The following is a 21544-nucleotide window of genomic DNA, read 5'->3' on the forward strand; positions in this document are numbered from 1 at the left end:
GGTGCTAGAATCTTTTTCAGCATAATGGAAATCTGGAAGACAACAAGGTCAACTCTACGTAACCATCAACATGAGATCAAGTTATGTTTATAGTAAACCTCAGTTGGTCCTGATTCTTGTGAGCATATTATATACCTGGTTAGGTGTCAGAATCAGCAGAAGAAGTTTTAAAAATATAGGTTCTCGGGTCCTATCTTTAGGTTAAAGATGGAGCCTTATATTTTCATAAGCTCCCCAGGATTCCAGTCCTGAGATACAACTAGGATTAGGAACCACTGGCATAAACTACCTAACAAAGTGCACTAACTCTTGAAAGCTGTGAAGAGTAGCAGCCTAGTTTGGGGTGGCATGTGGACAGTAGAGCATGCGCCACCTGCAGTAGGTCTGTGTGCCCTGAAATGAAAGTATATTGACTTTAACTTCAATTCGGTAACCCCAGCCTCCTATTCCATCCTGCAACAACATTTGTGTTCTCTGTGCAGAATCCAGGGGCCTCTGAGGGCCACGCGCACATACACACATTAAAAAGATAGGATTTTTGAAAAACAGGATGCTTCTAGAAGTTTCCATGTCCCTTACAGTATTTAAACAGAAGCTGTCAGTAGAGATACAGAGGGAAGAGGGACCAGGTGACTACTAAACTTTGGACTTTTAAGATGATGATTCTCTTTTCTTCCCAGAGAAAAAATGTCAATGCGGAGATCCCTCTGCCCTTAGCCAAAGAGTTGAACTGGCTTCTCAAAATAATGAAGTTGGAAGTAGGATATCTAAAATGGAAAGCTCCAAACTGGAAGTGATGGGCAGACAGACCTACTGATGGAAACAGTGTAGTGTTCTTCACTGACTTCTTCAGCTGAGATTCCTACTGTCAAGTCACTCTCAACTTCAGATATTTCAGGAAAGGCTAGCAGCCTTTCGTCCCAGGATTCTGGAAAGCACACCTAACTTGAACCAAGAACCACTGCTGTATCCTCAGTACAGCTGCTGCTGTTACCAGTATCCCTCACCTCTTCTAGTAGAAGGCTCTCCTGGTGCCCATCATTGCCAGACACAGCACCAGAGTTCTGGGCACTGTTGCCAGTCCTCCACATCTAGCCCAGTTTATTCTCACATCTCTCGCCTTGTTTTGCTGGTTACCTCTCCATAGTGGAAGCCAGAGATACACATGTAAACAGCAAGAAGGTTTTCGTCTTTATTCTTACCCTCACATGTCCACAGACCTCTGTTTATATGTGAAGAGACTGAGTATTTGGGCGACAACTTGTTTCTCTGTAGAGGATTTTGTAATAGTGCTTCCTGGAAGAGGGCAGTTCCAAAAACTTCTGGGGCTCTACACCACCTCTACTACTGTTTCTTGCCCTGTGTCACCTCTGCAGAAAAGGCAGCTATGTGCCCAGCTCTGTGAGCACAGAGGTCTGAGCCTTCCAAAGTCTTGAGAAAGCTGATTTCAGGAATCCCAAACTCAAGACACCAACTTGAAGCAAGACCTGGTTACCAGGACTCGGAAGAAGGCTGTGGATTCTATTGACAGAGCTTCACATCATACCATGCTGGCAGGGGTCAAAGTCCACTACTGGCCTATAGGTCTAGGCACTCCTGTTCACCACAACTCTTATTTCACAGTCTTTTCCTTTGGTTTCTTCTGTTTCTTCTGTTCCTCATATTCAAGTATTTTCTTTTGGAAATAATCTGTGGTGTTAGAGATACAGGTATTAGAGGCAGCTAATCTGGCCAGGCAGACTAAGATGAGCTCAAGAACAAGGGTCAGAGATACTCTCAATGTCTGCTGCCCATGCTCACCCACTATACCCACATTCCCACCAGGATTTCCCATGCCATCCTAGGCCTTTGTAGATCTAGGTATTTGATTAGGCTCCTAAGGGGTCCTAAAATAGAATAATTAGTAGGAATTAGCTCTAGACTAAAACAGAAAGCAAAGGTCCTCCTACTGGCTGGTGAAACAGAGCAACATCTACAAAACGTCAGCCTTGGAGGCATTTTCTTACGCTTCAGGACCTTTCTTTCCAACCCCATTTGATAAGATCACAGCTGTTTTTGTGAACCTCTCAGAAGTGCTCTTCCCTCCCCTCCTAGGACCACACCTGACTTGGAAGCAGTTGATAGGAAGCTTTCACTGCATACCTGCAGGAGGGTTCTTGCTCTTTTCGGCTTCCTGGATGAAAAGGGAGAAGAGCTGTGTCTTCACAAATTTCTTCACAAACCGGCGGTTGGCCTTGGAGGTCAGAGCCTTGTAGAAGGCCCGTTCTTGGAAGCGGCCTTGCCCGTTCGCCTCCCGCTTGATGTAGGAAGCATAGTGGCCCACAGTCTTGACAAAGAACTGTACAAAAGGCCTTGAAACATGCTCATTGATTTGTTCAGAAGCTGCTGGGGATATAAAGAGACCATCTCAGAGGTAGCAGAAGGATAAAAACTACCCACCCTTACCTCCAAGTGGCTTTCATTGCAGGCTGAAAACTCTTGGGCAAGGGGTGGGGTGAGGCAGGGTTCGTAATTACTGGTTGATGAAAATGTGAGACTGGAGATGGGTTCGCCATTGCTTAGGAAGAGTAAAATCTCATACTTGCCCTTTAGGATCAAGGCCTCTGGGACTAGCCCAGGACTGTGGAGTGAATTCCTTTTAGTTCTAGAAGGGAATTGTTGGGAATCATACCCTTAAACTCTTTGGAGAAAGCCAGAATAAGAGGGACCTGGGACTTACTCTGTGACTCCTTGATGCCCTGACTAAGAGATTCTAAGATGTCATCCTGAAGTTTGGGTGGTAGGATGTCTTTTTCATCACCAACCTAGGAGAGGACAGAGTCAGCTCAGAGGTCAAGCAGTCACGGAGGAGGTGTGAAGTGTTGGCAGAGAATGTGAGGCATGAATTCTACACCCCATTCCACACCCAAATAATTGGCCACATACAACAGAGAAACAACAGAAGCTTCAACTCTAAACACCAGGAAGTCTCTGTCCCTCTGGTACTCGGTCTATGTCCTTGCTCTAAAAGCACTAACACCAACTGCCTTGTGAAGTCATACTCTCCTTGAGAGAGGTGAAGTCTTGTTGGCATACTTAGAAGTTTGTTAAAGTAGTGGAACTTGGATGAGCCAAGAACAATTGAGTTGGTTGTGGGTCTGCAAGGGATCTGAACCCAGACACTTACTGACATTAAGAAGGTTCCTTCACAAAGATCCACCAACAGGACCTGAAATAAAAACAGGACAGCTTGGTTTCTTCCCTTTTCTCTGTTTCTGCCTGTTGCTGTACCTTTCAGCCCAAGTAACAACAAAATCAGCATCTTCAGTTCTCATTTCCTGTCTGGTACACTCCTTTCTCACCACCCACTCTTTCCTGAGAAAAGGGTATGAGGGTATAGGAAGCAGGAAATGGGAGAGAGCTAAAGAAGATGCGGTATACAATATGGGTAAATTGAAGCCAGTCACTCTCTTAATAAAAAAGCATTGATCATAGTAATAACTTCTATGTACAAAGCATTACATGGCATACACTGTGCTTTGCACATCTTCTCATTTAATCTTCCCCCATGCTCCTGTAGAGGCAGATACTGTGTCTGTTAAGGTGAGGAAATACCCAAAGAAGTTAAACTGCCTGAGGTGATACTGCTATCAAAGAGTAGAGCCCGTTTCCAAGCCTGGGTTGTGCTGTCCTTGCTAGTGTATCATTCTTCCTACAGTTCCTCAGTTCCCTTCCCTCTGGTGAGCTTTACGACAGGGATGGGCATCTTTTGATTTTTTTTTTTTTTAATGCTTACAACAACTTTATGTACAATTGCCTAGAATTCCATTTTTAAAACTCCCACAGGCTTCCCTGGTGGCTCCGTGGTAAAGAATCTGCCTGCCAGCACAGGCGACACGGGTTCGGTCCCTGATTCAGGGAAGATCCCCCATGCCACACAGCAACTGAGCCCATGTGCCACACTACTGAACCCAGGTGTTGTAACTACTGAAGCCTGCACGCCCTGGGGCCTGTGCTCTGCAACAAGAGAAGCCGCCACAGTGAGAAACCCATGCATGACAACTATGGAGTAGCCCCCTGTCTGCAACCACAAGAGAAAAGCCCACACAGGAATGAAGACCCAGCACAGCCAAGAATATATAAATAAAAACTATTAAAACTCCCACAAGAGCTTTGGACCTTCCAGCAGGGAAGAGCGAGAGGAGAAAATGAGCCTGGGGACAAAAGGAGGAGGGACGGAAAGGCAGTGATCACACGTTTGCAGGGTGCAGGTAGGACAAGCACAGGGCTGGAACTTGGGTGACCTGAGTTCTAGCATCAGCTCCATCACTGCCTAAGGCGCCTGCAGTCTAGACTGGAGATGACCAGTACGCATCCTGCCAGTTAGATTCCAACCTACAGACCTGTTTCTTTGAGACTCAGAGGATTTTCAAATCATTGAATTAGCTTCCAATATTTGAATTAAAAAATTTCACACAGAATTTGGATCTAGGGCTTCTCTGGAAAAGTCAGGAGCTCTAACAGTGATCCACATTCAGAGGGAACTGAGTTACAGCTGCCTCCTTTAGGCAAAGCAGGTGCTCAGCAGTTTATCATAATCCCCCCAAAGCCTGTGTTGGCCATTTAAATGCCTGCTGGGTCCCTCTTTTCAGTTTGTGACCTTGGTCTCGACAAGAGGGTGAGTGATCCCTCCATGCACCCTTCTCCCAAATAAAAAGAAGAGAGAAATTGGAATGTGTGCCAAAAGACAGAGCAGGCACTGTAATTATCCATCATCAGGGGAGAAAAGTTGAACTAGTTCAGGCGTGAAACCACTTGTATACATAGGCTCAGATGCCTTCATTTAGGGCAGGCTGTTCACTTTGTGGGCTGAGAGGTAAGACTGTGTGTAAAGAATTTCTTTCTGAAGTTGTTCCCAGAAATCTTTCTAGTACTTGAGTATATTACTGTCTGTCCAAGGAGCCCTTCCAAAGAGCTGACCTGGGAGTCAAGGAATGCCCCATCTCTCTTCCTGACCCCTAGCCCTCTCCCATCCCTATCCCCTGCCCATTTCATCAGCTGGGGCTCTTGGACAACACAAGCTGGAGTCTGACTAGCCTTGGGGTGTCTTCCCACCAGGCCACTGGGGGAGGAATCACAGCGTCCAAGAAGATGGCGCTGCAGCATCAGGAAGTTTCATAACTTCTGGGACTGGGACACTTATTGAGTCGTATTACTAAACATGGGGCTGATACTCTGTCCCAGTTAGTCACAAGGCAGAGGTTGGCTCAAAGGGCATGTGTACTCAGCAGTTCTGAGGAGGGCAGGGCTGGGGAAACAAGGAAGAGAAACAGCCTGCTTCTTTACTTCCCAGCAGCACTCTGCGGAAGAGGTGCTTTCCTTCTATCTCTGCTAGATTCCGGGATTGCCTGTATGGCCTTGATAAGTGGATTGAGCTCTCTGGACCTTGGTTATTTCTTATGTAAATGAAGGAAGTCCTCCCACTAGGGCTGGTCACGTGCCTCCAGTAGCTTACTCTGCCTCTTCCCTTTCTGTCTACACAGAGGGAGTCGATGGTTAGCCAGACCAACCCAAGTAGCTCTTTTGGCTTGAGATTATAGTAATGTGCTATTTCTTGAAAGTTTCTATTGACAACTCAAGCAAAGCAGAAGTCATTCTTCCAACACTGGAGGTAGGTTTATGTTATTAACACCCATTCTCACCACTGAGCTCTTTGGTGTATCTGGGGGTTCTGCCAAGACACAAGAGGGTGACAAAATCAAAGGGGATTTGAACCAATATCCTCATTAACCAACTGAGCTCTAAGCTAATTGGAAGGATGACCTCTACTACCAAAAAAAATCTGCATTTTCAAGACTCATTGTTTCCAGGAAGACTGTTAGTGCAGTTCCAAGCAATGTGAATAAATTCCAGTGGGGTGTGTGTTGTACAGACCAGCTGTGCTTGTCCATTCAGAAGAAAAATGGGACACCCAGGGCCTGCTCACTAGGACTAGCTGGCCTAGTACAGTTGAGTGAAGCCCAAATAAGCCATGTGTTGCCTCTTAAGTCCAAAGGGAAATCATTCAGAGAAGGGAGCAGACACTTACTGAGTATCAGCTATATGTCAGGCACCAGGCTAGGTGCTTTATGCTGATTTTTTCCCCTAGGATCCTTAGGGTCTAAACGTTGCCATTCCAGTTTTACAGATGAGGAAGCTGAGGCTTAAAGAGGTTAAGCAACTTGCCACAAAATCACACAGCTATTAGCAGCAGAGGTGGGATCCGAATCCAGGTCTACCTGGCTCCAAATCAGGCCCCCTTCTTGCTGCATCATACCTCTTCCATGGGGCTGTCCAAAACCTCCTGCCGGAAGCGCATTTGGACTCCAACCATGAAGGGAGTGGGGCAGCAGACAGTTCCCAGCAGGCTCTCGGGGACCACGGGGATGTAGGTGTGGGCCCAGCTGAAGGGGTAGAGCAGCGCAGCAGTAGCATGGATGCACTGAGACAGGGTGCTGGGGACAGGGCACAGAAAGTGAGTCAGAGGAGCCGGCCCAGGCCCCCAGCCCCACGCCACCTCCCCACCGCCCGCCATTGACAGCAGCTGCTCATGCTGGCTGTGCCGGAGCTATAGCAAGTCTGGGAGCCATGCCGGTCACAGAGCTTCTGGCTACCCGAAGCTGGGAGGGGAGGGGTAGAAACCAGAAGAGGCTGAGGCTCCTCTCGTCAAGTATGGGGCCTCTATGTGATTCTTCTTTTCCACTGGGGGTGGGGGTGGAGTGGAGGGAGTATCTTTAAAGAGAGGAGGAGGAAGAAGAAATGTTTTCCATCTATGAGGTCATTGATCATTGATGGAGTCCCTTCTCTATGCTCACTACTGGGCTAGGGATGTGGATACCAGGAAGCAAAAGACCAGCCTTGCTCTTAAGGCACTCAGTGTAGTTAAGGAGACAAGCATATAAACACTGGGGTGCAGCAGAGAGGTCAAGTCTATTTCCTCCTTATCTCTCATCCCCAGGCTTTAACTCTCAGGGCTCCCTCTGACCACTCATGGTTATTTAAACTTATCAGGTTGGTGCCTGAGCTTGCTTGGGAAATTCCTGGATTCCAGGAACCTCTGACCAGCAATTCCCACCTGGAAAGTCCCCCCGAGAGGACTCCTCCACCCTTTCCAAGGAAGCATTCCCTGTGTAATTACTGCCTAAGTCACAACTCAGACCCAAGTCCCCTCATGCCCCCCTCCCCCTAACCCCCTCAACACACACACCCTCCCTGTCTTCTCTATTCTCCACTAGCTTTAATGGCTCTTCATTTCTCCAAACTGCCCCAAAGCCAAGGCCAACAAAAACACAGATGCGGAAACCTTGTTTCAATTCTTGGTATCAAGCTAGCACTTCCTGAGTTAGAAAGATGGAGTCTCTGAGAGTCTAGCCAAGGCTTAGGCTGACTGGAAGTCCCTTTCCTGGATGAGCGGCAAAGATCTGAAATACTCAGTGTAGGAAGGAAGTGGGGAGTGGTGGGGTTTCCCTGAAGAAAGTTAAACGCCTGAGAGGTGAGTGCTGCCAACCTTTGCCTGTATCCAGGCCAGCTGACACCTGGAGTCCCCTTCACTTTCTGAACATTGATCCTAGGCGGCAAAAGCCAGAATCCCAGCTCTAGCCACAACAGAAACTTCTCAATTCCCTACAGCAGCTGTCCCCAAACTTTTTGGTACCAGTAACCAGTTTCATGGAAGACATTTTTTTTCCACGGACTGAGGGCTGGGGTTGCGGGGGAGGGGTGGGATGGTTTCAAGATGATTCAAGCACATTACATTTATTGTGCTAATGATAATCTGTATTTGCAGCAGGTCCCCAGCATTGGCATCACTGCCTCAGTTCCACCTCAGATCATCAGGCATTAAATTCTCATGAGGAGCATTCAACCTAGACCCTTTGCCTGTACAGTTCACAGTAGGGTTTGTTCTCCCGAGAATCTAATGCTGTCGCTGCTCTAATGCTGCCTGAGCTCTGAGGCAGAGCTCAAGTGGTGACGGGAGTTGATGGGGAGCGGCTGTAAATACAGATGAAGCTTTACTCCGCTGCTCACCTCCTGTTGCGTGGCCCAGTTCCTACCAGGCCATGGACCAGTGCCAGGGGTTTAGGGATCCCTGCCCTACAGGGCCAAGAGTGGAAGAGCTATGTCTAAAGCAAGAGATTTACACTGCTTCCCACAAGGATTAGGCCACAACTGGTGCCTTCTGGGGCTTCCCAGGTGGCGCTAGTGGTAAAGAACCCACCTGCCAATGAGGGAGACAAGAGATGCGGGTTCTATCTCTGGGTTGTGAAGATCCCCTGGGGGAAGGCCTGGCAACCCGTTCCAGTATTCTTGCCTGGAGAAGCCCATGGACAGACAAGCCTGGCAGGTTACAGCCCATAGGGTTGCAAAGAGTTGGACATGACTGAAGCAACTTTGCATGCACACACGGTGCCTTTTTGGTTATCACTGATTCTTACAGAATTTTCAACCCACAGACCCCACTGCCTGCCCAAACTTCCTTTCCTTTAAAACCCATGACATTCACCTGACCCTCTGGTCTAACATTCGGGCCCCTAAAGTCCTTTCCTTCTTCTTTCCTAAAAGATAAAACCAGGATTGTCAGCTCAACATAAGCAGTTTTCTCCATCCCCAGACATAAATGAGTCAACCTTCTACTGTCTTAAAATTTTTCTCCTGTCTCCATCTGTCACACATCTCCCCATGTCTCAACCAGACTTGAAGCCTCTAAGAGGCAGAGACCAAGACATGATAGTATTCTGCCTCAACTATGCACTATACAGGGATATACTCAACTATGAAACTATTAGTAAGAAAAACAACTGGCACTTACCAGTGCGGGCCTGGCAGGGTGCTAGGTACCTAAAGTGCATTACTTCATTTAATCCTTACCATGCTCTTATGAGGTAGGTACAGTTGATCTGTCCAATTACAGATAAGGAGATCACAACTTCAAAAAGTTAAGAAACTAGGGACTTCCCTGGTGATTCAGTGGTTAAGACTCTGCACTTCCAATGCAAAGGGTACAGGTTCGATCCCTGGTTGGGGGACTAAAGATCCCACATGCCCATGCCTCCAAAAAATTAAAAAAATAAAAGTTAAGAAACTAACCTAAGGAACACCATGTTGCTAAAGGTAGAAGAAAAGAACTTGAATTGTTCTGCTGATTTCAACACCTATGCTTCCTTTCAATCAGGAGTTAAGTCTATATCCCCTTTAGGTCTAGGATCATCTTTTGTTTGTATCTCCCTGAGACTTGGCATCTGGTTAACAGTTGACACACAATAAGTGTTTGCTGAATGAGTAAATAAATGGACAAATGAGGTGTGTTTGTCACTAGGATAATGGGTTTGACCTCCATACCTTTATACATACACCTTCCTGCCCTGTCCTCCCTTAGCCTTTCAGGAGCAGAATCCTCTCTGCATCCACCCTAACTGGTTTTCTCCTAGGCTGACACAAGAATGCTTCATGCCCTTCTCAGAGCTAAATCACAAACCTCCTTCAGGCTTAGGCGGCGATCAAGTTTGGAGGCAAGAACGGAATTACAACAGCTATTACAGCAGCTATTTTCTAGGCTTTAGTGCAGATCAAGATAGTGTGGAGGAAAGGTGAACACACAGGTCCTACAGCCTGAGTTCCTTGGAGAACCGTCCTGTCTGTCTCCTGGAACCTAGGGATGCCGGTCAGTTCAGGTGACCTGCTCAGTGACTGCACCAACCTGAGACCTTCTGCCAAGAAGATGATTCTTCTTTCCAGCACTGCAGAGGCAAAGATCTGAAGAATCTGCTCAAAACTGAGGCAACACATGAGAGAACTAAAATCCACGTGCTCTAGGTGGGAATCCAGGGGCCGCGTCAGGGAAATGAACTGTCGGGAAACCAGAGAGAGAGGGTGTTACCACACTGAAAAATCACACAAGCCCCAGAAAGCTCTACCTACCTCTACGCTATCCTCCCCAAAAGAGTATATCTGATCCTACCTCCCCGCTACTAAAAATCCACCTGTGGTTTCCATCTGCTCGGAGGGTGATGTTGCTGTAAACCTCTGTGTGGCTCACAGCACCCTGCCTCCCTCACCACCTCCACCACCTTGCTTCCCCACATCAGCTCCCTTCTGTTCCTTCAGCACGCCTTCCTTGTTTCCTGCCTGAGGTACTTCCCTCCTCTAGGTTGCCTTTCATTTTAAAAAGTATTTATTTTGTTTTATGTATTTATTTGGCTGCCCTGAGTTTAAGTTGCAGCATGTGGAATCTAGTTCCCCGTCCAGGGAATGAACCTGGACCCCCTGCATTGGAAGCATGGAGTTTTAGCCACTGGACCACCAGGGAAGTTCCTCATTCTTTTTTTTTTTTTAATTAGTTAAGTAGTTTTTCATTGAAATGTAGTGGTCTTACAGTATTTTCTCTCTTCATTCTTATCCTCCTTTATCTCTCAGAAGCCTTCCTTAGCCACCTAATGCAACACATGTTTCTCATCATCATCTCATGGAGCATCCTGTTTTCTTTTCCTTCTATCAACATACTTTTCAATGATCTATTTATTTGTGTGTTTATTTATTTAAGTCTGTCTTCCCCACTAGACTTTTAGCTTCATGAGGTCAGGGACCACATTCGTTTTATTTACCATTTTGTAGCCAGAAAACAGCTGGCTCAAAACTCAACAGTTTTTGAAAAACTGAGATTGTGGCATCCAGTCCCATCACTTCATGGCACATAGAGGGGGAAAAAAATGGAAACAGTGACAGACTTTATTTTCTTGCACTTCAAAATCACTGTGGATAGTGACTGCATCCATGAAATTAAAAGACACTCCTTGGAAGGAAAGCTATGACAAACCTAGACAGTGTACTAAAAAGCAGAGATATCATTTTGCTGACAAAGGTCTGTATAGTCAAAGCTAGTAGTCATGTATGGATGTGAGTTGGACCATAAAGAAGGCTTGAACACCGAACAATTGATGCTTTCGAACTGTGGTGTTGGAGAAGACTCTTGAGAGTCCCTTGGACTGCAAGGAGATCAAGCCAGTCAATCCTAAAGGAAATCAGTCCTGAATATCCACTGGAAGGACTGATGCTGAAGCTGAAACTCCAATACTTTGGCCACCTGATGGGAAGAGCTAAGTCACTGGAAAAGAGCCCAATGCTGGGAAAGATTGAGGCCAGGAGGAAAAGTGGGCGACAGAGGATGAGATGGTTGGATGGCATCACCAACTCAATGGATGTGACTTTGAGCAAACTCAGGGAGATAGTGAAGGACAGGGAAGTCTGGCGTGCTGCAATCCATGGGCTCGCAAAGAGTTGGACATGACTTAGTGACTGAATAACAACAACAAGCCAGAAAATAGTACAACTTGGGGCCTAGCAAGCCTTTCACACTTATTTTTTGAGTAAGTGAAGACGTCTAACCCCTCCCCTTATTCTGATATGGGAAAGCCGAAGTTCAGAGGGACACACAGAATATCCAGAATACCAGGGGTCAAGACTGGGATTCTTAAAACAATTTTCTACTTGCTACTTTGTCTGTTTAGTGTCTTAAAGCAATAGCATCCCCAGTATCGAATGGGTGGGGACTCAGGGGTGGGGATGGGTGATAAGAAAAAGGCAGGTGGAAGCCATAGGGAGAGATAAAGGACAGACACAGGAAGATAAGGGAGGTAATGGTGAAGAGCGGCAGTTTGGGAACTGGAGGCAAAGGCCATTCTAGTACTGGGAGCCTCCACTTACATAGTTTATTATATTAAAAAAAAAAAAAAAAGATCTCGGTTACTTGAACAGTAACTAGGTCTTTGTGAGTATCAGGTTGAGGAAATTAGAGAACTGGGGTTTAAGTTCTGCCAATAATTTTAGCCAAGTGCCAGTCCCTGCCTAGCTCAGTTTCTTGGAATGTTAACCTGGTAAATGGGCACACTGATGGGAGGTGCTGCTGGAACCCGCCTCCTCCACCCAGGGAGGGTCTCCCCCATTTTGCTCACCCACCTCAGTGCCTGAGTCAGGGATGAAGCTCTTGAGGGTGACAGTCTTCCCAGGAGCGGGGAAAGCTGCCTCTCGGAGGCCCTGCATGAATGGGTAGATGATGGCCGTGGAGATTTGATGCCTCTTTTCCACTTCATCCAGGATCTGTATGGAAAGAACCACAGGAGACATGACTCGAGGGACGCTCCCGGGCTGCCAGCCAAGATCACATATGTAAGGTTGCTCCAGCCAATCCTCAACTGGGTTCTTTCCTCTTGGCAGAAATCAGTCTACAGTTTTTCTCCTGCACAAGACCTGATGTTTTTCCTAGCCTTCTTCTTTTCATCCTCTTTCTACCACATCATATTCCTCCCTTCTCCTAACATCAACCTGAACTACCTTCCCCAGGAAGTCATCCTAGAGTAAATTCCTCATTCATGATAGGACCATGTTCATTTGTGCTAGCTGAGGCCTAGAAGCTGGGCCTTTTGGGTGCCACTCTGACCTCCAACTTCCACTGGAGACGCCCCAGGGCCAGGGACGGCCTCCATCTGCAGAACCCTACACAGATGAACCACCTGCCCAAGCAAAGGCTGATGGAGTTTATTGCCTTCATCCCCCAAGGGGTCTGTCTGGGGCAGAGCACACTGATGCCCTTTCTTGGCTACTAAGACATGCCCCATGGGCTTCCCTGGTCACTCAGCTGTAAAGAATCCACCTGCCAATGCAGAAGATGCGAGTTCAGTCTTTGGGTCGGGAAGATCCCCTGAAGAAGGAATGACAACCCACTCAGTATTCTTGCCTGGAAAATCCCATGGATAGAGGAGCCTGGAGGGCTATAGTCCATGGAGTTACAAGACAGTTGGACACAACTTAGCAACTAAAACAACAACAAAGAAGAAAAAGACACGCCCCATCCATCCTGAAGGACTCCTTTCTAACTCCGGGTCAGGTGTCCTGGCACAAGAAGACCTCAACTTCCCCAAACCCCAACTCAAGTGTCCTGGCACAAGAAGACCTCAACTTCCCCTCTATCCTGGAAGGAATCAGAGGGAGTCCCCCAAGCTCCGTTGTATAATTGTCTTTATAGTTGTTTAGCATTCTGTCTTCTCCATATATCATGTCATCTGCAGCTCACATCAGCCCATGAGACAGGAAGATGAGGCATCATTACCTGCATTTGACAGAGGAAGCTAAAGCTCCCAGTTTCTAACCTGTAGCTCTTCTCATGTCCTACTTCAGCTGCTTTCTTACCTTGCCTAGGCTTGGGGGCAGTGAACTCTCTGCAGGGGAGACAGTCAGCTAGGTTCAGTTCCTACTTTTCTCTAAAGCCAGGTGAAGCCCACGCCCCTCTCTGCCTGAGTGTCTCCAGAATGCCTCGCCTGACCCCGACTGTGGGGGAGGAGCGCCAGGAGTCCAGGCAGGGCAGGCAGCCAGGGCAGAGCTGGAGGCCAAACAGGCCTGACAGGCTGGAGGAATCCCGTTCCGCCCCTACCTTGGAGAACAAGCCGAAGCAGCCGATGCAGCTGACGATGCAGTACACCCTGGGGAGGCGAGGACCATGGCCGGCGGGCTGCAGAGGGGCAGACAGGCTCCTTCAGCGTCGCAGCCTCTCCAGGGCCTCTGCCCAGCTGGGGTTGATGGGGCACAGGGCTGGGGGCTGTGCTGGGGGATCCCACTCCTGGGACAGGCAGCTGGGAAGGCCAAAGCAGTCACAGAAACCAAAAGACCATGGCCTTGAGGGGGCTGGTTGGCTTACGGGCAAGCACTGCCTCTGTTAGCACCAACACCCTCTGGGGTTGACAAGGAGGGAGCAAGTGTGTTGTAGAGACATGAAACAGCTAGGAAGGGTGTGCTATAAAAGTGACTTGGGGAGACCCAAGGATTGAACCTCATGGTCCCAATCCCAAGCTAGGCTCTGGGAGGGCCCAGGGGCCAAGGCAACAAGGCCTAGATAGAGATGGTGGAGAGCAGATTAGAATGAAGCATCCCACAGAAGGGAATGGTTGAAAGCTAGGCAGAGTAAAGACCCAACCCCAGAAGCAAAGGTGTCCTGTAGGTGAGGAGGGGTGTGTGTCTCCGTTCTTGTGAGGTTGCACAGGGCACTAACATGGCAGCAGATGCTGGGGTGTGCTCTCTCTTTATAACCACCTCTGCCAAGGAGCCTTGGCTTTTGCAACTGAGGCTGGAGCAAACCCAGCTGTGGGGCAAAATAGGATGCAGAGAGGAGGGGGCGGTTCTGAGCTGTACAGACCAAGAGGCGCCTACAGTATCCAATCTTCCTGCTCCCGTCCACATTGGTCAGAACAAACGAGAAGGTCTCCCTGAGGAAGAGCAAACAAGGACCCGGTTTGCACTAGGTTCTAAAGCAGGAAGGTGGTCGGCATCAGGGGCTGAGTGGAGAGCAGGGCCAAGGGAGCTGCTAATGGATCCTGAGAGTAATCATAACACCAGTCAGTTTATGTAAAGTGCTTACTGCTGTCAAGCTCTAAATGCATCACCTCATTTAATTCTCTAAACAACTCTTTGAGGAAGGTTCAATTACTAACCCTACTTCAAAGATGAAGAAACTGAAACTCTAAGGGAGTATTTCTTATCCAAGGTCACTTAACTCATAGTGGTAAAGCCAAAATTTGAGCTCAGGCAGTCACATTCCAGGACTCAAAGAGCTTTGCCATGTAAGGATCTCATTAGTGGCCAAAGGACTTCTTTGGTGTTCATCTTCTGCCAGAGGCAATCAAAACACAGTGACAATCACTTCTAGGACAGGAAGGAGAACCTCACCCTTCTCTGGACAGAAGGGACTGGTTAATCTGTTTAGTTAACCTCTCTTGCCTTGAGAGACCCCAGGCAAGATATTCAAAAACAAATCAACTCCAGTCCCTCCACAACAGGAAGAAAGCTGGTGAGAAATCCAGATGAAGGGGGCACAGGAATCACGTGGTTCACACTGTTCCCTTCTCCTCCAATCTCAGCCCCCTGTCCCAGAGCCAAGCCATTACCTGGGATACTCAGTGAGTGGGGCCCGCTCATTCCCATCTGGGAAGCAAAACAAGGGGATGGCTCCAAGCAACCGCTCCTCCTCCTCTTGTTGACCCCGAAGCAAGTTCTCTCGCTACAAAGAATAGGAAAAGAGACAGGCAGGTGGAGAGGGCTCAGGGTCTGGCGAGCTTCTTTGGAGGCTCCTAAGCAGTCTGAGAAGCTTTTCCACTGGTGTGGGACTTAAAGCTTGCCTCTGTGCCTATCACTGCACGCAGACTGCATTCTGGGTCAGGCTGGAACAATCCCATGGCTGAAACAGCCACTCCTGGGCCAAGTCTACATGAACCTGAGTTGGACTTCAGTATCCTTGATGGTGTTAATGGTCAGGAAGGGGGCCAGGACCACACTGAATACAGAAAGGCCCAGAGACCGCCCAGCTTCCTGGAAGGACCACATCAGAGAGATACCACATCTGAGAAGAGAAGCGGCCAGCTCAGTTGCCTCACCGTCAGAGTTAATGAGAAGGGTGCCCTGACCCCACCCCTTCACCTGCCGCAGGACCAGACAAGAAGGAGCCTGATGCTTGGGCTGGGGCCTGCCTGCCCTTCCCTTCCCCTCCCACTCACCCCAGGGAGGGGATTCCTGCAAGGACCTCCGGCAGAAGGTAAGCTTCTCAACAGGGTGGCTGAGGATGAAATTGGGAAATACTAGAAGGACCCCCAAAGGCAGAAGAACTAACCTAGTTTCCGGGCTAGGGAACCTAGGTCTGTTCCCCACAAAGAGGCCAGACCTAGATTCTGTGGATGATAATGGAAAACAGGGCTGGGTCTGAAGGAAATGGGAACAGTGAGTTCAGGGCAGCTCCAGCAGAGCCCAGGCAGGGTGGGTAGGGGAGGGAGAGGGTACACCCCTCCCCATTGCCCCTCAAACATCTGAACCCTTGGCCCCCGTTGCCCCTTCCTTCAGTCCTTACCTTGGGAAACTGGTAGGTGATCCTGGGCTCATAATCTTCCCCTGAGTGCTTTTTTTTGAGAGAAACCACGAGGAGGTATTCAAAGAAGTGCTGCCCTCCAGCAAAGTTGGGTAGACAGTGCTCCAGGGCTCTTTCGGGTTCCTTCACTACTTCTCCCAGATTCTCCTGGGAAGGTCCTAAAATCAAGACAGCAGGGCCCATGGGTATCTCACTGATCCGGGGTCCCAGTGGAGGCTGTGGGGTTCTGGCAACTTCCACACCTCCAGGCGGCCATGTCCACGCCGAGGTCTCTGGAGCCGGCCCAGCGCCTCACATCCCAGCATGAGCTCAGAGCTAACTGGGCAGTTTCTGTGCCTCCCTGCGACATGTGGAACCACCAGGAGTCAAGAGAAGGAAAGAAACCACTGATTCAGAAGCCAAGGAAATGTACCGGGGAGGCCATCTGGGAGGCCTGCAGGCCCAGGGTAGTAGAGATTCTGCCTACCTTAAGCAATACATCCCCCAAGTCAACCTGGACTCAAGCAATCAGAACAGGCCAAGGGCCACGTGGCTGTGACCACACCAACCCCCACAGAGGGCATGACCGGCTCTAAAAACCAACAAGGGAAACCTCCCAGCTCAGTCACATGGGAGAACCGAGTGGAGGATGAGATATAAAAGGAAGAAGAAAAAGAAGTATTTCAAGGGAAGAAACAGCCCAGCGAAGAGGGCCATCCTGGAAAAAAAGGAAGTAGGTAATCTAGTCCAGACCTGCTCGGTGTAGAGGCAGTCGTTTGCGGAAGCGACTGAGGATCCCGCCTCCCGCTTGTCTTTCCATCTTCTTGGGCCGGTCAGGCATGGAGTGCCCCCTTTCCTCCAATACAGACAGGCTAGAGAAAGCCTGAGAAACCCCCTGCCGTTTCAGTCTCCAGAAATGACTCTATGCAGCAAAGCCACGCGCTGTCTTCCAAATAGGGGAGCGCTGTTTCCATCCTGTGCACCCAACGGTTGAGCAAGAAGACTGCGGCGGGACCCAGGAAGGCAGCAGAACGCCTGCACTGACAGAGGCAGCATCCTGGCACTGCAGCTCAGACCTCAGCTCCTCCCAAGAGCCCCAGGGTGTGGTGAGAGAAAAGGTCATAGGCAAACACCCCCAGAGCCCAGCTGCTTCTGGGCTAAGGGCTTTTAATTCTGGACTGAAGGTTGTGCAATGTATTTATGTACAACCTCTGGACAAAGAAGAATGCCTGATAACATCAGACTGTGAGCACCGGACCTCACCAGCCCCAGGACCAGGACCATAAATCTCCAAAACTGATCCCTGATCCTTCGCTTCTTAACCTCTGCACTGCCCCCTGCTGCACCCTGGGACGTCTAGGACTTCAAGACTGCAAGCAAGAGCACAGACCAAAGACTCCTCGCAGCAAGGTTGCCACGGCCTCCCCTGATTAACATCAATAGACTTGACCTCATCCATTATCTAGGTGGAGAAATTGTTCAAGCAAGAGCAATCTCTAGATATTAGCACACACCTAAAAGTCTCCTCTCCTGGTGGGGAAATAGAGAACAAAGTCCATCTCTGGGCTGGAGAGTTCCTGATATCTCAGCAGGATCTTCCATAGTGCATCTCTTACCCCCTGCCATATGTCCTAAGGCAGACTTGTCTCACTGGGACCTGTGCCAGGGATCCAGCAGAGAACCCCTCCCCCAGATAGAAAGCACTGACTTAGGACATTCTCCCTGGCCTAAAGTCTCCCTGGAGGGGACTGGTTGCATCAGCAGCCTGAGGGGCACTCGGTGGAATGGAAAGCATCTGGGTGCTGTCCTCCCCACCCCTACTCCTGCTACTGCTGCTGCTAAGTCTCTTCAGTTGTGTCTGACTCTGTGCGACCCCATAGACAGCAGCCCACCAGGCTCCGCTGCCTGGGATTCTCCAGGTAAGAACACTGGAGTGGGTTGCTATTTCCTTCTCCAATGCATGAAAGTGAAAAGTGAAAGTGAAGTCGCTCAGTCGTGTCCAACTCTTCGAGACCCCATGGACTGCAGCCTACCAGGCTCCTCCGTCCATGGGATTTTCCAGGCAAGAGTACTAGAGTGGGGTGCCATTGCCCCTACTCCCGCTGTTTGTTTGTTTGTTTTTTTTTTCCCAGATGGTCCAGGTCAACAGTTCTACACAAGCTAAAAGCAGAACAGCTGGCCCCTGGGGCTCCAGTGATGCTGTGTCTGGAGGTTGGGGAAGAGAGACAGAATAGCAATCCATCACCTGGGATTCTCACATAAACCCTTGAGTGTGTAAATATACATGGTAAGAGAGAAGGACTTTTGCCAAGATGCTGTCCCTAAGAGAAGCCTGGCAGCAAAAGGGTTTGATCCCAGTGTCTGCCACTCCTGCAAAGAATCAATAGCCTTCTGGGAGAAAAGTGGGATGCTGAAATAAGGGAGACAGCTGCTTGCTCTTAATAGCTCCAGACGTGACTTGTGTGGACTAGTAAAATCTGGTGTTCAGTGGCCCAGCCATAACTGCAGGGGAGAACGACAGTCACAGTAAATAAGAATGTTACAGTCACTGCAATGGTGAGAACAGTGACCCAGAACACTCAGATCTGTCACCACACATTACTTGCAATCTGTACAGACAGGCTGCACAATACTCACCACCAATCTGAGGAACAGGCATCTCCAGATCAGATGGGGAAACTGAGGCACAGAGTAATTCAGGGACTACTTGGGGAATACAACAGAATCTCTTGGGGGTGGGACTTATGACAGTTTCATGTTCATGCTCCTACCTTCTGGATGCAGCACACACCAAGCATCTCACAGATGTGGGATGCCTCCTGTTTGCAAAAGACCTTGGGAAGCAAACTCTTCTCACTGATCATTCTGGAACCTAAGGAAATTATTTCTTTCCCTAAATCGTTTGGGTAGCATTTTCAGCCCATTTCTTCCTGCTTTATCGGAAAAGCCAAGAGAACAGCAAAACTCACGAACTCAAACAGAAAAAGGATTCTTGGGCTGCAGACCAAGAAATCCAGGAAAAAAAAAAAAAAAAAAAAGATTGCTTCCTTCTCCCTTTCAAAGGGAGTTAACAACAGAAGAGAAAAGGTCCATCAAATACAGGTTTATAATGGGTCATCTCATTTAAGGGCTTCTCACTAAACAACAAAATCTCATTTAATCCCCAGTGCCCTGGAAAGGAATTATTATCCTGAATTTTAAGTACAGGAGGGAGCCACCCTTTCTAGAGAAGTCAGGAGTCTGGTTACACTTGTTCCTCCACCAGGAAGCCCCTCCCACAGCCCTCTGAAGAAAAGTCCCAGAACCAGCTGGAATATAAGTGAGGAGACTTTCTGGGACCTCAGTCTTGAAAGCTTCCTCTTCTAGCTCAGCTGCTCTCAACCCAGGACCACTGCCACTCTTCCCCAGAGGATGATTTATACTTGCACCTGTGTGCGCACGCACACACACACATATGCACATCCTCCTACCACACAGTTGCCTTGGGACCAAAAGAGGGAGGGGAAACTCCAGGGAAGGTGGAAAATAGTACAGAAGATGAAAAGGGCACACTCTCCTGCAGGATGCATGCCAGACCTCAGAACAGGTAATACTGGCTGTGCATCTTACAGTCCCTCACTGTCCAGGAAGCTGCTCCAGTCACAATTATCAGCCTTGTTCTGGAAACAACTGGAATGTTTCCTCTGGGTTGCAGAAGTAGCCATCCACACAGGTCTCTCTCGACCCTTCCATTCACACAGGTGTCTGAGCATTGAGAGAGACCAAGGAGACACCAAGACAGTGTTCTGCAGAGTAGAGAGGCCACCAGCCCCACCCTGCCTCTGCTCCTGCCACCACTCACACCCAGGGCTCTGCCCCTCCTATGGTCTCTGACCTCTCTGCCTCAGCACAGGTGGAATGACCAGACAGATAATGGAAACCTGCGTTCAGTGAGAACAGCCAGGGCTGGGGGTGGGGGGCAGGGGTAACGGCAGATGGAGCACTGATTTCCCCTCCAGGTCTCCCCAGCTCTGGGGCTTGGAGTAGAAGGAGGTCTCACTCACTCTTTTCACTGCAAATGTTAGAAGGGGTGGGCTGTCTGGGAATGACCCCTACTTTTCCATTGCTTCCCTGCTTCTCAAAAGGTGGGGCCTCTGGACAAAGTAAGTTGTGGCTGCTGAGCCATAGGACCGGCTAGTGGTAAGCAGCAAAAAAAAAAAAAAAAAGTTTGCCGAATATTTAAAAAAAGAAAATGAATTCTGAATTCCCTTCCTTCCAAAACCCAGCGCTCCAGCTGAGAAGAAAGGAAACGAATATTAACTTCTAATTTAATCCCTACAACCCTGGACGGAGGAATCCTTCTCCCTTCTCTAATGGGGGATCAGGGATAAGGGAGGTTTGACTTGTCAGGTTCCCAGGCTCTATGGAAGCAGCTGAGCAGACTCTACCCCGGCTCTGCTCGAGGTCACACTCTACAGGTTTCCTCGTCGCCCTTGGGTGCGGGTTGGGGGGGGCGGAGCGGGGGTGACGTAGCCGGGAAGAGCGGTTTTGTAGCCGGCGGCTCTGCGCGGGGCAGAATCGCGGGCTCCCACGAGGGGAGTCCAGGGTTGGGGAGAGGCGGGGCGGGGCGGTGGGCGGCTCGGGGCAGAGGCAGGGTCTTCCCGTGAGGGCGCCGCGGCCCCGGCGCTGCAGGCACCCTGCGGTTCCCCCACCAGCTTCCTGGCTGGAAGGACACGTGGCCCCGGGGCCCCACAGCGGTTTCCTTTGGCTGACAGCCTCCGCTTCACCCCCGCTGGCGTGGCTTCTCCTCTGACCTCCTACCCCTTCCTTCCCCATCCGCCCGTTTCCACCTCTACCTGCGCCCCTTCCCTCTAGCTCGCCTGACCCCTGTCCAAGCCCCCGGAATGCCCCCCCGACTGCTCCCCGATCGATCGCGACCCTCTGCAACCCCTGCCCGGGCCCCCCGCCCCGTCGCCTCCCGTCCTGGTCTGCAGTCCCCCGGCCGTCCCCGCGCCCTCGCCCTCGCCCGGACGCGCCCCGGCCCGGCACTAACCCCAGCGGCCGCGCTTCAGCCTCAGGCTGGCTCGGAGGCGGCGGCCGAGCCCATCCATGGCCCCTCGGGTGCCCGGCGCCCGCTCCCAGGTCCGTGGCGGCCCCGCCCCCCAACGCGCGACCTCCGCCGGCGCGACACTTTCACTTTCCCGCGGGGGGAGGCCGGGGGGACCGGCCCGGGGCGGGGCGGCGCACCTTCCGGACTCCGGCCCAACCCCCGGCGCACCTGGGCGGGCCCGCTCTTCCCTGGGCCCCAGTCGGGGCGGCGTGCGGTGACAGAGGGCACCCGAGGGGCGGCACCCCCTCGCCCCCACCCTTCGTGGGGCGCCCCGGAAGGTTTGACTTTCCCAGCCCCGCGTCTCCACGAAGTCTCCCTCCACCTCCGCGGCAAGCGCTGGGAGTGCCCACTCGGTGAGCGTTGGTGCACCTTCCAGGTGGCTCGGGCACGTACCCCAGGAGTTTTCAGCGACCGCACACCTCTCCAACCCCTTCACCTCTACCGCCTGCAAGGGCTTTAGCCTCTGTGCAGTTCCAGATCTCTCGCTGTGTTTGTCTTCCGTGGGGCACGTATCCCTGCGTTGCTCTTTTCCCTATTCCACTTCTCCAATTAAAGGA

The 21544-nt window shown here is 50.1% G+C and overlaps 1 protein-coding gene across 4 annotated transcripts; it reads right to left on the minus strand.

The window, feature by feature from the left end:
• Positions 1–1168: 1168 nt before the first annotated feature.
• On the minus strand, positions 1169–21044 carry DENND2D (DENN domain containing 2D). 4 transcript variants are annotated; one of them, XM_027972960.3, is made up of 12 exons: positions 20931–21044; positions 15902–16077; positions 14949–15061; positions 14201–14270; positions 13442–13519; positions 11971–12111; positions 9716–9864; positions 6296–6473; positions 3167–3208; positions 2720–2804; positions 2143–2382; positions 1169–1689 (listed from the first exon to the last, which is right to left on the minus strand). In XM_027972960.3, the coding sequence occupies exons 1-12, from the start codon at positions 20986–20988 to the stop codon at positions 1613–1615; spliced, it is 1407 nt and encodes a 468-aa protein (XP_027828761.2). In that variant the 5' UTR covers positions 20989–21044; the 3' UTR covers positions 1169–1612. The 4 variants fall into 4 exon arrangements, with proteins under 4 accessions (XP_027828761.2, XP_027828756.2, XP_004002362.2 ...); XM_027972955.3 differs by having other exon boundaries at positions 2143–2385; XM_004002313.5 differs by lacking the exon at positions 20931–21044 and adding an exon at positions 16652–16905.
• Between the last annotated feature and the right edge of the window lie 500 nt (positions 21045–21544).

Source organism: Ovis aries, chromosome 1, assembly GCF_016772045.2.
Source record: "Ovis aries strain OAR_USU_Benz2616 breed Rambouillet chromosome 1, ARS-UI_Ramb_v3.0, whole genome shotgun sequence".
In the NCBI taxonomy this organism is placed as follows: domain Eukaryota; kingdom Metazoa; phylum Chordata; class Mammalia; order Artiodactyla; family Bovidae; genus Ovis; species Ovis aries.